The 11,976-nt window shown below is 49.3% G+C and overlaps 1 protein-coding gene across 1 annotated transcript; it reads left to right on the plus strand.

Annotated features, from left to right (window-relative positions):
* The first annotated feature begins 10,666 nt into the window (after positions 1 to 10,666).
* On the plus strand, positions 10,667 to 11,686 carry LOC139665690 (trace amine-associated receptor 13c-like). The gene has a single exon (XM_071544780.1). The coding sequence runs from the start codon at positions 10,667 to 10,669 to the stop codon at positions 11,684 to 11,686; it is 1,020 nt and encodes a 339-aa protein (XP_071400881.1).
* The last annotated feature ends 290 nt before the right edge of the window (positions 11,687 to 11,976 follow it).

Raw genomic sequence — 11,976 nt, forward strand, 5'->3', positions numbered from 1 at the left:
CTGATCTGGCCATGACCTATGGAGGAACATTATTCTATGAATACCATAAGTCATTTTCCGCAAAAGCTGCTATGTTTATCCAGAGGTTCAACCAGAGACTGGACTGGTCAGTAGTCGACCTGACTCTCATAAGCAGGCATTTCACTGGACACCAAGCTCTCTCCTGCTCGATCTGTGGCTCCTTCTCTCACTCCTCCAATCTGTGCCCAAAATCGGTGGCTATAGGCCTACCACCTAAGCCTTTTCCAAGCCCCCAACATGAAGAGTCTAAGGTGACTCCTTTCATGACTCCTATGTGCTATAATTTTAATGAAAATGTATGTAAGTTCTATAACTGTAAATACATTCATGCTTGCAGCTACTGTGGAGACGGGCATCCAAAGTCAGTATGCCCAAGACGAACCCGCCTTATGAAAAGGGAAAAGAAAAAATAAAGCCATCAACCCCGGTCAACGTCCCTGAGCTGGGGAAGGCTTTGAAGAAGCATCCTAACCGCTGTTTTGTCAATTATTTGATTACAGGACTGGTTCAAGGGTTCATAGCTGGTTTGACTTGGTTACCAAATGTGTCATTCGTTTGCAATAATTTACAATCTGCTTTGAAGGAGCCCGAGATAGTCGATGCATTACTGGAAAAAGAGGTTAAGAAAGGATTCATGATTGGTCCATTCGATAAATCGCCCTTTTCAACGACTCGCATCAATCCTATAGGTATAGCCACCCGTAAATATTCTGGGAAAAAGCGCCTAATCATTGATTTATCTGCCCCTCATAATGACGAAGCTGAAAGCATCAATAGCCTTATTCCTTTGGCTCCCTTCTCCCTGTTTTATGCTTCTGTTGACGATGCCATTAAGTTAATAAAGAAAGCAGGTAGGGGCGCGTGGCTAGCCAAGGCAGATATCACAGACGCCTTCAAAGTGATGCCTTTACACCCTTCGCAGTGGCATCTGTTCGGTGTTAAATGGAGAGAGAAAATGTATTTCTCCGTTAGGCTCACCTTCGGGTGTCGCAGCAGCCCAAAAATATTTGATACCTTGTCAGAGGCGCTTTGCTGGATTCTTCTAAATAACTGTAAACTGCCTTTCGTGCTTCATCTCTTAGACGACTTTCTGCTAGTAGACCATCCAAATTCAAAACCCGATCGATGCATCTCTGCTCTTAAACATACATTTGCAAAATTGGGTATTCCTCTATCTGAAGAGAAAACGTCAGGCCCGCTTAAGGCTTTAGAATTTCTAGGCATCACCTTAGATAGCAACCTGATGCAAGCCTCCCTGCCTCTCGAGAAATTAAATCGCATCAGGGAGGTCATGAGAAAAGCGCAGGAGTCGGTAGCGATTCCAAAAAGAGAATTGCTTTCGTTGCTTGGGCATCTCAATTTTGCAATGCGTGTTATTCCCCAGGGACGCTCCTTTATATCCAGGCTTCTCGACCTCTCCAAATCTGTAGAGAAACTCCATGATATGGTCAGCTTGGACGCAGGCTGCAGATCGGAGCTCCGGTTCTGGTCTCTTCTGTGCGACAAATGGAATGGCATCTCATTCTTTTATAATGACAACCTGGAATCTTCCTTGGCTATTAAGCTATATACAGATGCAGCTCCTTCCGTGGGTTTTGGGGGGGTTTTCGGTAATCAGTGGTTCGCTGATGTATGGCCAAAAGAACTGTCATCCTTGCCAGCTAATGCTTCTTCTACTGCTCTGATGGAAATGTACCCAATTGTGATAGCTTGTCTTCTGTGGGGTAAACACTGGTCAAGGAAACAAATCCTGTTTTTTTGCGACAATGAGGCAACTGTCAATATCATTAACAAAGGGCGCTCCTCAGTTCCATTTATTAATAGATTTGTTAGGCGCCTTACGTGGTTATCTGTATTGGGTAACTTCATGCTTCGAGCAGCTCATATTCCAGGCTTGGATAACAAAATTGCTGATTCTTTGTCCCGGTTTGAATTTCAGAAATTTCGCCAACTGTGCCCGGAGGCAGCGCCATCCAGCCTGATCTGCCCCCCATTCATTCAAACAGTGCTAGATTAAATGCGACCCTGCAAACCTATATGCTCTCTGCTGCTCACTATATGCGATCTGGCTTAGCTAAATCCACATTAAAAATGTATGATTCTGCATGGTCTTACTTCACCTCCTTTTGTGCCACTTTCTCTGCAGCTATTTTGCCTGTCAATATCTCCATCATATGTGCCTTTATAGTTCACTGTTTTGAATCCCGCAAAATGCAGCCTTCCTCCATTAAAGGACTTGTCGCAGGTATACAATTTCATCTTCGCTGTTTGGATCCATCCACCAACAGCTTGCTCGAAAACCCATCTATTCGTCTCCTGCTTAACGGCCTTAAGAGAGAGAAACCACAAGGCAATGATGCACGTCTCCCTTTCACTCTCCCACTTGTGAAAAAATTGATCACACATTTAAGGAACGGGCGCTTTGGTCCTTACACAGACTTACTATTAGAAACAGTCTTCCTCACAGCTTTTTATGGATTTCTCAGAGGTGGCGAGTTCACTACACGCTCAGAATCTTTTGATCCTTCGCACGATCTCACTATAGCCGATGTAACAATTCACTCTCACTACTTTTCTCTATTCTTAAAACACTCAAAGACTGATAGGGATAGGACAGGAACGTCAATTTTAATTTCTGAAATTAATTCTGCTTTTTGTCCTCTGTCTTCTATGACCGGCTATCTGAGGAGCCGTCCTCAAGCCAGCCAACAAGAGCCTCTCTTTGCCACGGAGGAGGGAAAACCCATGTCCCGAGCATGGTTTGCCTCTCGCCTTCGCCTCCTCTGCCAATCCTGTGGGCTTCCTCCAGAGCGTTACACTGCTCATTCTCTCCGCATAGGAGCAGCAACAACTGCAGCATCCGTAGCTCCTGTCTCAACGCTCAAAGCTATGGGCCGATGGTCATCAACTGCCTACGAACGTTACCTCCGGCCCGAGGCTCAAGCCATCCTCGATGCTCAAAAAGCTATGAGTGCCCTGTGATCTGCTGGCTCATTAAAAATGTATAGCATAGCTGCTTGGGCTCTCTTTATTAACTCACTAGCTATGTTTCCTCTAACTAGCAATCTGTGTAGAATCAATCGGCTCTTCACTGCTATCATTTTAGTCCAATCGGCTTCCTACCTAATTTGCACAGCTAGCTCCTCCTGCTGGCACTTCCATGTAAGCACATGGAGGGCCAGGGAGGTATGCCTGGTATGGTCATTCTGGGGGTCTTTGCTGCTGCTCTCCCTGCCTTAGGCTTTCCATGTAAGCACATGGAAGGGCAGGGAGCTCTCAGAACAGAGCCATACCGCCAAATATAACTACTGCAAATGTCAATAAAAGTTTCTTTGACTTAAGTGGTCCTGACTGAAATTGAGCATAGCGTTAGTTCAGGCAGGCCACGAAGTCAAGCTCAGCTCACTAACCCAGCTACATCAGCTGACAGCAGCCGATCTCAAAGCCAGCCCCTATGCATTCAATTGCTTCTCAAGCCAGCCCACATCAGCAATGGCTCAGCTGATTCCCTTCTATGCATGCTATTGGCAAAGCCCATACATGGCGCCTTATTTAAAGCTGCTTCAGTCTGCCTACCCTTGCTGCTTCCTCTGCAAGCTGCTTGCAACCCGCCTCCACCCCAGCTCCTCCTTACATGCTGGTCTGACTTAAACAATGTCATTTCTGTTGTCATTGTTGCCGGCTCTGTTCTGTGGGGGGGTCTTTGCTGCTGCTCTCCCTGCCTTAGGCTTTCCATGTAAGCACATGGAAGGGCAGGGAGCTCTCAGAACAGAGCCATACCGCCAAATATAACTACTGCAAATGTCAATAAAAGTTTCTTTGACTTAAGTGGTCCTGACTGAAATAGTGTTATGTCAAACACTAAACAGTCTGGGCTCGTCCAGCGAGTTGAAGACTGTGCCTTGGCTTAAACAAAAAGAACAGTTTGAACGTTAAATGTACCACCTTGTATAGCAACGGAGTCGCAAGAAGGGGCGATGCGGAAAGGTAGCTCCTGGAATTTATATCATCCGTGACGTCATGGGGGATCCCGGGGCTCGTCCGAGTCTCGTCCAATGAGAGAGCGGAGTTTGAATTCCAGCCAGTTCACACCTAGGTGTGAACTTCAGGGCCAGTTGGAATTTTTGGCGCTGCTTTTCCTTTGTCTGAGATCAAGCCCAGCGGGTGGGCTAGAGTTAAGGCTTTTGGTTTTCTTGTTAGGCCACAGATGCTGGCCTTATTGTTTTAATTAGTTTTCTTTTGTTTCACCTTATGGCGTGGCCCAACACTACTATGCTACTTTACTATGGTATTGTTACATCTGTCTCTGCTGACTCTCCCTCCACTTCAAATTCTGCCTCTTAACCTGCTGCCACGCCCCCAGTTGCTCTCTCCCTGTCTGTCTGTGTGATTGTGTAGTGGAGTCAGGTGTGCTGGAGTCAGAGCGGAGCACCACCAGCTGCAATCAAGACCTCTACAAAAACCCAGCCCTGCCACATCCACCTTGCCAGATCGTAGTATTCACTCAGTCAGTCTATGTCTAGCCACTCTCTTGCACAATTGCTCATTGCCTGTTTCTCCCTGCCCGATCTTGTCCCTCCTGTTCTGCAGTTCCGTCTGCTCCACTCTGCTCCAGCCCCGTCTCCAGTCCTGCATCCCGTCTGCCCAGCTACTCTGCTCCAGCCCTGTCTGCCCAGCTACTCTGCTCCAGCCCTGTCTGCTCAGTTACTCAGCTCCAGCCTTGTCTCTGGTCCTGTGCCTCGTCAGCCCAACTCCTGGGCCTTGGACCGCCTCACCTTGGTCTCTTCGAGCCAGCAATAAATACCTGTTTGCCTGATTCCTGTCTCCGGCTTGTCTGTGTTCGCACCTGGGTTCACCCGTGTTAGTTGCCACGTAACAGTACGATCTGGCCCGCTGATATGGACCCAGTGGACGCAGACCCAAATCCCCTTCATCAAGCCCTCGTCGGACAAGGCGGCCTGCTGGGACAGCATAACCAGGTTCTACAAGATCTGTCAGCTCAGGTAGCAGCGATGTCCCAGACCCTGGCCAGCCTACAAGACCAACTCACCGCCCAGAGCACACAGCCAGCCCACAGCCCCTATCCACCTTTCCGTGAGCCTTATGTTCCGCCTCCTGAGCCATACGACGGTCATCTCGGGGTATGCAAAGATTTTTTGATGCAGTGTTCCTTAATTTTTGACCAGCAGCCCCGCACATATTCCACAGATAGAGCTAAAATCGCTTACCTGATGGGTTGTCTCCGTGGATCTGCGCGCAGCTGGGCTACGGCGGTGTGGGAGAGTCAATCTGCCATCTGTTCCAGGTACACCGACTTTGTAAAGGAGATGAAGAAGGTTTTCGACCACCCTGTCCACGGTAAGGACGCCGCTAAAAGACTGCTATCTCTCCGTCAAGGTTCTCGCTCAGTAGCCGAGATGGCTATCGAGTTTCGCTGTCTGGCTGCTGAGTCTGGGTGGAACGTGGAAGCCCTCCAGGGAGTGTTCCAGAATTCACTTAGTGAAGCGATCAAGGACGAAGCGGTCTCCCGGAACGAGCCTGACTCACTCCATGAGCTCATCACCTTGGCCATTCGCTTGGACAACCGCCTCCGTGAGCGTCGGAGGGAGAAGGTAGGTAAGGCGCCATAACATCTCCTTCTGCCTTGCCTCGTTTCTCTTCTCCGACTGTCCCTGTGTCTCAGCCCCTTCCTGAACTGGAGCCAATGCAGCTCAGCCGAGCCAAACTCACCCCGGAGGAGAGGCAATGCCGAATCACCACCAGGAGCTGTCTGTATTGCTGCCAGGCCGGTCATTTCCTCTCCACCTGTCCCCTGCATCCAGTAAAAGGGTTGGCTCAGCAGTAGTGGGGGAGATGCTACTGGGCCAGACTGACTGCTCTTCTCCCTCCAGGTCGCAGTTCGACGCCTCCCTCTTGTGGCAGAACCAGTCTATCTCCCTACCTGCTCTCATTGACTCTAGGGCTGACGAGAGCTTTTTGGACCGCAACATCGTCACTCAGTTGGGCCTGGACACCATGCCACTCGCCTCGCCCCGTGAAGCCAACGCCCTCAACGGTCAGCTCCTCGCCCGGGTCACAGAGAAGACTAAGCCTGTCATCCTTTGTATCTCCGGCAATCATCAGGAGAAGATCAGTTTCCATGTTATGGACTGTCCCAGTTTTCCTCTGGTTCTTGGCCATCCCTGGTTAGCTCTACACAACCCACAAATTGACTGGACCGCTGGGAAGGTAACCTCTTGGAGTTCTTTTTGCCATGCTAACTGTCTGCACTCTGCCCTGACTCCTGCATCTTCTGTGCCTCTGTCTGTTCCTGAACCACCAGATCTGTCAGTAGTACCCCCGGAGTATCATGACTTAGCCCCTGTATTCAGCAAACATCAAGCCCTGTCGTTGCCACCTCACCGGCCCTATGATTGCGCTATAGACTTCAAGCCTGGAATGACTCTTCCCAGTAGCCGCCTTTACAATCTCTCTTGTCCGGAACAGGAGGCTATGGAGAGTTATATCTGGGACTCCTTGGCTGCAGGCATCATCAGGCCCTCATCCTCTCTGGTGGGTGCAGGGTTCTTTTTGGTGGGGAAAAAAGATGGTACCCTTAGACCATGTATTGATTTCCGGGGTGTAAACAACATTACTGTGAAAAATAAATACCCCCTGCCACTCATCAGCTCTGCTTTCTCCCCTCTCCATGGTGCCAAGGTCTTCTCCAAGCTTGATCTACGAAACGTCTACCACCTTGTCCGCATCAGGGAGGGGGATGAGTGGAAGACTGCGTTTAACACCTCTCTCGGCCATTTTGAGTACCTGGTCATGCCATTCGGCCTTACTAACGCCCCTGCTGTCTTCCAGGCTCTAGTAAACGACGTGCTGAGGGATATGATCGGACGCTTCGTGTTTGTATATCTGGACGACATCCTGATCTACTCCCGGGACCTCGACACTCACCAGCAGCACGTTCGTCAGGTATTCCAACACCTACTGGAAAACAAGCTTTTCGTTAAGGCTGAGAAGTGTGAATTCCATGTCTCTACCGTGTCTTTCTTGGGGTATGTGATTGCAGAAGGGCAGATGCAGATGGACCCCGCCAAGGTAACTGCTGTCACTGAGTGGCCAGTGCCCACCAACTTGAAGCAGCTGCAGTCTTTCTTGGGGTTTGCCAACTTCTACCGCCGTTTCATCCGAAATTACAGTCGCTTGGCAGCCCCTCTCACTGCTCTCACTTCCACCTCCACTCCTTTCTGCTGGACCCCTGAAGCTGCTACGGCATTCCAGGAACTCAAGGGCCGTTTCACTTCCGCTCCAGTTCTCACTCAACCTGATCCAGAGCTTCAGTTCGTTGTGGAGGTGGATGCTTCTGATACTGGGGTAGGTGCTGTCCTCTCTCAACAGTCTACTGTCGATCAAAAACTTCATCCTTGTGCTTTCTTCTCTCGCAAGCTCTCATCCACAGAAAGAAATTATGACATCTGCAACCGGGAACTACTGGCAGTTAAGCTGGCCCTCGAGGAGTGGCGCCACTGGCTGGAAGGCGCCAAACATCCCTTCATCGTGTGGACGGACCACAAGAACCTGGCTTACATCCAAACAGCTAAGCGGTTGAACTCTCGGCAAGCCAGGTGGGCCTTGTACTTCGGGAGATTTGATTTTACTCTTACTTATCACCCTGGTTCTAGGAACATCAAGCCTGACGCCCTCTCCCGTCAGTTCACTGCTGATACCAGTTCTGAGCCTGAGCCCGTTTTGCCTCCATCCTGCATCGTTGCCACCGTGACCTGGGAGATCGAGCCCCGTGTCCGCCAAGCCCAGCAGAATCAGCCGGATCCGGGTAACGGTCCACCTAACTCCCTGTTCGTTCCTGACTCTGTCTGCTCCGATGTCCTCCAATGGGGCCACTCGACCAGACTTACCTGCCATCCTGGAGTGAATCGGAACTTCGGGACTTTGTCACCGCCTGCTCAGTCTGTGCCCAAAGTAAGACATCCACTAAGCCTTCTTCCGGGATGCTGCGTTCCCTACCAGTACCGAGCCACCCATGGTCTCACATCGCACTGGATTTTGTCACTGGACTCCCTCCTTCCAACAGTAACACTGTCATCCTCACTATCATTGACAGGTTTTCAAAATCAGTTCATTTTGTGCCTCTGCCTAAACTTCCTTCCTCCAGGGAGACTGCTGACCTTCTGGTGACCCACGTATTCTGGATACATGGCATCCCTGTGGACATTGTGTCAGACCGAGGACCTCACTTCATATCCCAGGTATGGAAAGCTTTCTGCTCTGCTCTTGGTTCCACTGTCAGTCTTTCCTCCGGATTCCACCCACAGTCTAATGGCTAGACCGAGTGGGTCAACCAAGAGTTGAAAGCAGCACTGCGTTGTGTGACCACTGCTAACCCATCCCACTGGAGTTCCCAGTTGCCATGGGTGGAGTATGCCCACAATTCCCTAACCAACACCTCATCAGGTATGTCACCGTTCGAATGTTGTCTGGGTTATCAGCCCCCCCTGTTCCCCGCCCAGGAGATGGAAGTTGCCGTGCCCTCTGTTGTGGATCATCTGCGCCGTTGCCGCCGCACTTGGAGGACGGCCCGGACAGCCCTTCTGCGTGCCTCTACTAGAGCTCAGACCCAGGCCAACCCTGCCTACGCCCCTGGTCAGAAGGTATGGCTCTCGTCTCGGGACATTCCTTTGAGGGTGGAGTCCAGCAAACTTTCCCCCTTTGTGATTGACCGTGTGTTTAACCGCTCTGTTGTCCGGTTGAAACTCCTTGCTTCCCTCCATATCCACCCAACCTTCCACGTCTCCCAGATTAAACCTGTCCGTTCCAGTCCTCTGTCTCCCCCTACAGTGGCTCCTCCACCGCCACGGCTGATCAACGACCACCCTGCCTACACCATCCGGCGGCTTCTGGACGTGCGCCGCCAGGGCCGTGGGTTTCAGTATCTGGTGGATTGGGAGGGGTACGGCCCTGAGGAGCGCTGCTGGGTCCCTCGCCGCTTCATGCTGGACCCTTCCCTCGTTCGTGAGTTCCACACCCGTCACCCTGTAGAGGGGGGGATACTGTTACATCTGTCTCTGCTGACACTCCCTCCACTTCACATTCTGCCTCTTAACCTGCTGCCACGCCCCCAGTTGCTCTCTCCCTGTCTGTCTGTGTGATTGTGTAGTGGAGTCAGGTGTGCTGGAGTCAGAGCGGAGCACCACCAGCTGCAACCTATCCTGCAATCAAGACCTCTACAAAAACCCAGCCCTGCCACATCCACCTTGCCAGATCGTAGTACTTACTCAGTCAGTCTATGTCTAGCCACTCTCTTGCACAATTGCTCATTGCCTGTTTCTACCTGCCTGATCTTGTCCCTCCTGTTCTGCTGTTCCGTCTGCTCCGCTCTGCTCCAGCCCCGTCTCCAGTCCTGCATCCCGTCTGCCCAGCTACTCTGCTCCAGCCCTGTTTGCCCAGCTACTCTGCTCCAGCCCTGTCTGCCCAGCTATTCTGCTCCAGCCCCGTCTGCTCAGTTACTCTGCTCCAGCCCTCTCAGCCCCGCTACTCAGCTCCAGCCTTGTCTCCGGTCCTGTGCCTCGTCAGCCCAACTCCTGGGCCTTGGACCGCCTGACATGGTCTCTTCAAGCCAGCAATAAATACCTGTTTGCCTGATTCCTGTCTCTGGCTTGTCTGTGTTCGCACCTGGGTTCACCCGTGTTAGTTGCCACGTAACAGGTATACTACTATACTGTACAGAGTGCAGCATGGTAGTGCTAATGCCAGCCTGTCCAAGTGAATAATGATTAGATATAAAACAATATAATTTAGCACCATATAACTGCCTGACCGTATTGTGGTGGTTCGTGGTTTTAGGCTGTAAATTAGTCTGTAATCAACAATGTAAAGCTTTTTGTGTGGTATCCTTTTATCTCTGTGTTTTCATCATTTTGCCACAAAAAAGGTTAACAATTAACTACACCTGTATTGTCCTGAAAGGCAGATTTGATTTGCAGACATTGTGTAAAATAAAACAAATTACAAATCATCACATCATATACCATTCGCACATCAATAAAATGCAAAAGTAGATAAGCTCACGTTTATCAAACCAGGCTGTGATTCAAAATGTCTGAACTGTTTCAGTATAATCCAGTTAAACAAGATCACAAAAGTAAATTGTTAAAGTGACTTTACAGGGAAAGTGAAAAACAACATTATTTTTAGAACATGATGCATTTTGCAAAGGGAAGCAGTTTCCTGGGCCACAGGGTCAAACCTGCTGAATTTACCAATGAGAAATGAACCTGATGTTCCAGAGTATGTTGCCTCAGACTTACCAAGTTTGAGGTTGGTTCAGAAATGAAATTGTGTGTTAGACTGTTTCCATGTACACAGCTTAAAGGCCTGTGATTGGATGGTGCAGTGTGTCAGGAGAGTGTCAGAGGCGTATATAGAGACAGAGACAGATACTAAGACAGATGCTAAGATATCTCTCCTTAGCTTCTCTCTCTCTCTCTCTCTCTCTCTCTCTGTCCTGAACCTTCTGTCTCTGGGTTAGGATGTCTTTGTGTTTAGGGTTTGGGTGTCTTTGTGTTTAGGATTAGGTTGTCTGTGTTTAGGGTTTAGGTGTTTTTGTGTTTAGGACTGGGGTGTCTTTGTGTTTATGATGACAACTTTTGAAGAGCAACAGTGTTTCCCAGGCTCAAATGTGTCTTGTGTCCGGACACAGTTCAGTGTGGGAACCCAGGTCGCCCTGTATGTGGTGTTTGTTTCCGGCATGCTGGTTACTTTTGTGGGGAACTCTGTTGTCATTGTGTCTATCGCTCATTTCAAGCAGCTGCAGAATCCCACCAATGTGTTGATTTTGTCTCTGGCGGCGGCCGACCTGCTGCTGGGCGTCACTGTGATGCCGTTCAGCGCGCTGCGGGCGGTTCGAGGCTGCTGGCTCTACGGAGACGCTTTCTGCCTGCTGCACTCCAGCTTCGACATGTTCCTCACCTCCGTCTCCATCTTCCACCTCATCTGCATCGCTGTGGACCGACACGAAGCGGTATGCAACCCTTTGCATTACTCCAGGAACATCACCATGTCGGTGGCCTGGCTCATGGTATTTGCCAGCTGGGCGTTGGCGGCTCTCTACTCTTATGGACTGCTGTACTCAAAGGCCAATGTCGCCGGTTTAGAGGAGTACCTGGAGTCAATCTACTGCCTGGGCAGCTGCAACCTGCTCTTCAACACCCTGTGGGGAACTCTGGACACTCTTATTGCCTTTTTCTTTCCTTGCACTGTAATGGTTGGCCTGTACACTAAAATATTTTTTGTGGCTAAAGAGCATGCAAGAAAGATTGAAGACATCAGCCATTGTATAAATTCAAATGACAGAGGAAGAGGCGGACTGATTAAACGCTCTGAGCAGAAGGCAGCCAAGACTTTGGGTATTGTGGTCGGTGCTTTCATCTTTTGTTGGATGCCTTTTTTTCTGAATTCTATAATTGATGCCTACACTGGCTTCAGCACGCCTGCTGCCGTGTTTGAAGTATTTGTTTGGTTGGGTTACTTCAACTCAACCTTGAACCCAATTATTTATGCTTTGTTTTATCCTTGGTTCAGGAAATGTTTCCGTCTTATTATCACTCTGAAAATATTCAACTGCCATTCTTCAACCATAAATGTATCTGTTAATTGACCCAGTCATGCCAGGAGATCATACTGATTCATATTTTCAAATGTGTTATTTTTAAAAAGAGGTTCTATGTACTTGTATGAAGGATAGGTCGTTGTTGTTTTTCTCTCGTGTTTATCAACGATCTTTTCAAAAACATTTTTGTTTTGTGTAGCTGCAAATGCTGCTCATTTTCTGGAACATCATGCCTCATCTTAGTGCGGCAGGTCTGCCCTTAATTACTTTTGTCTCTTTACTGATTGCTCATTTCAAGCTACAGTATATTCTATGGTGAATTTTTTAATCAATGTACA

The sequence above is a fragment of the Centroberyx affinis genome, unplaced genomic scaffold, assembly GCF_046629955.1.
Source record: "Centroberyx affinis isolate AG114_WGS23_722 - 3 ecotype Tasmania unplaced genomic scaffold, CSIRO-AGI_Caff_v1 ptg004662l_1, whole genome shotgun sequence".
NCBI lineage: Eukaryota > Metazoa > Chordata > Actinopteri > Beryciformes > Berycidae > Centroberyx > Centroberyx affinis.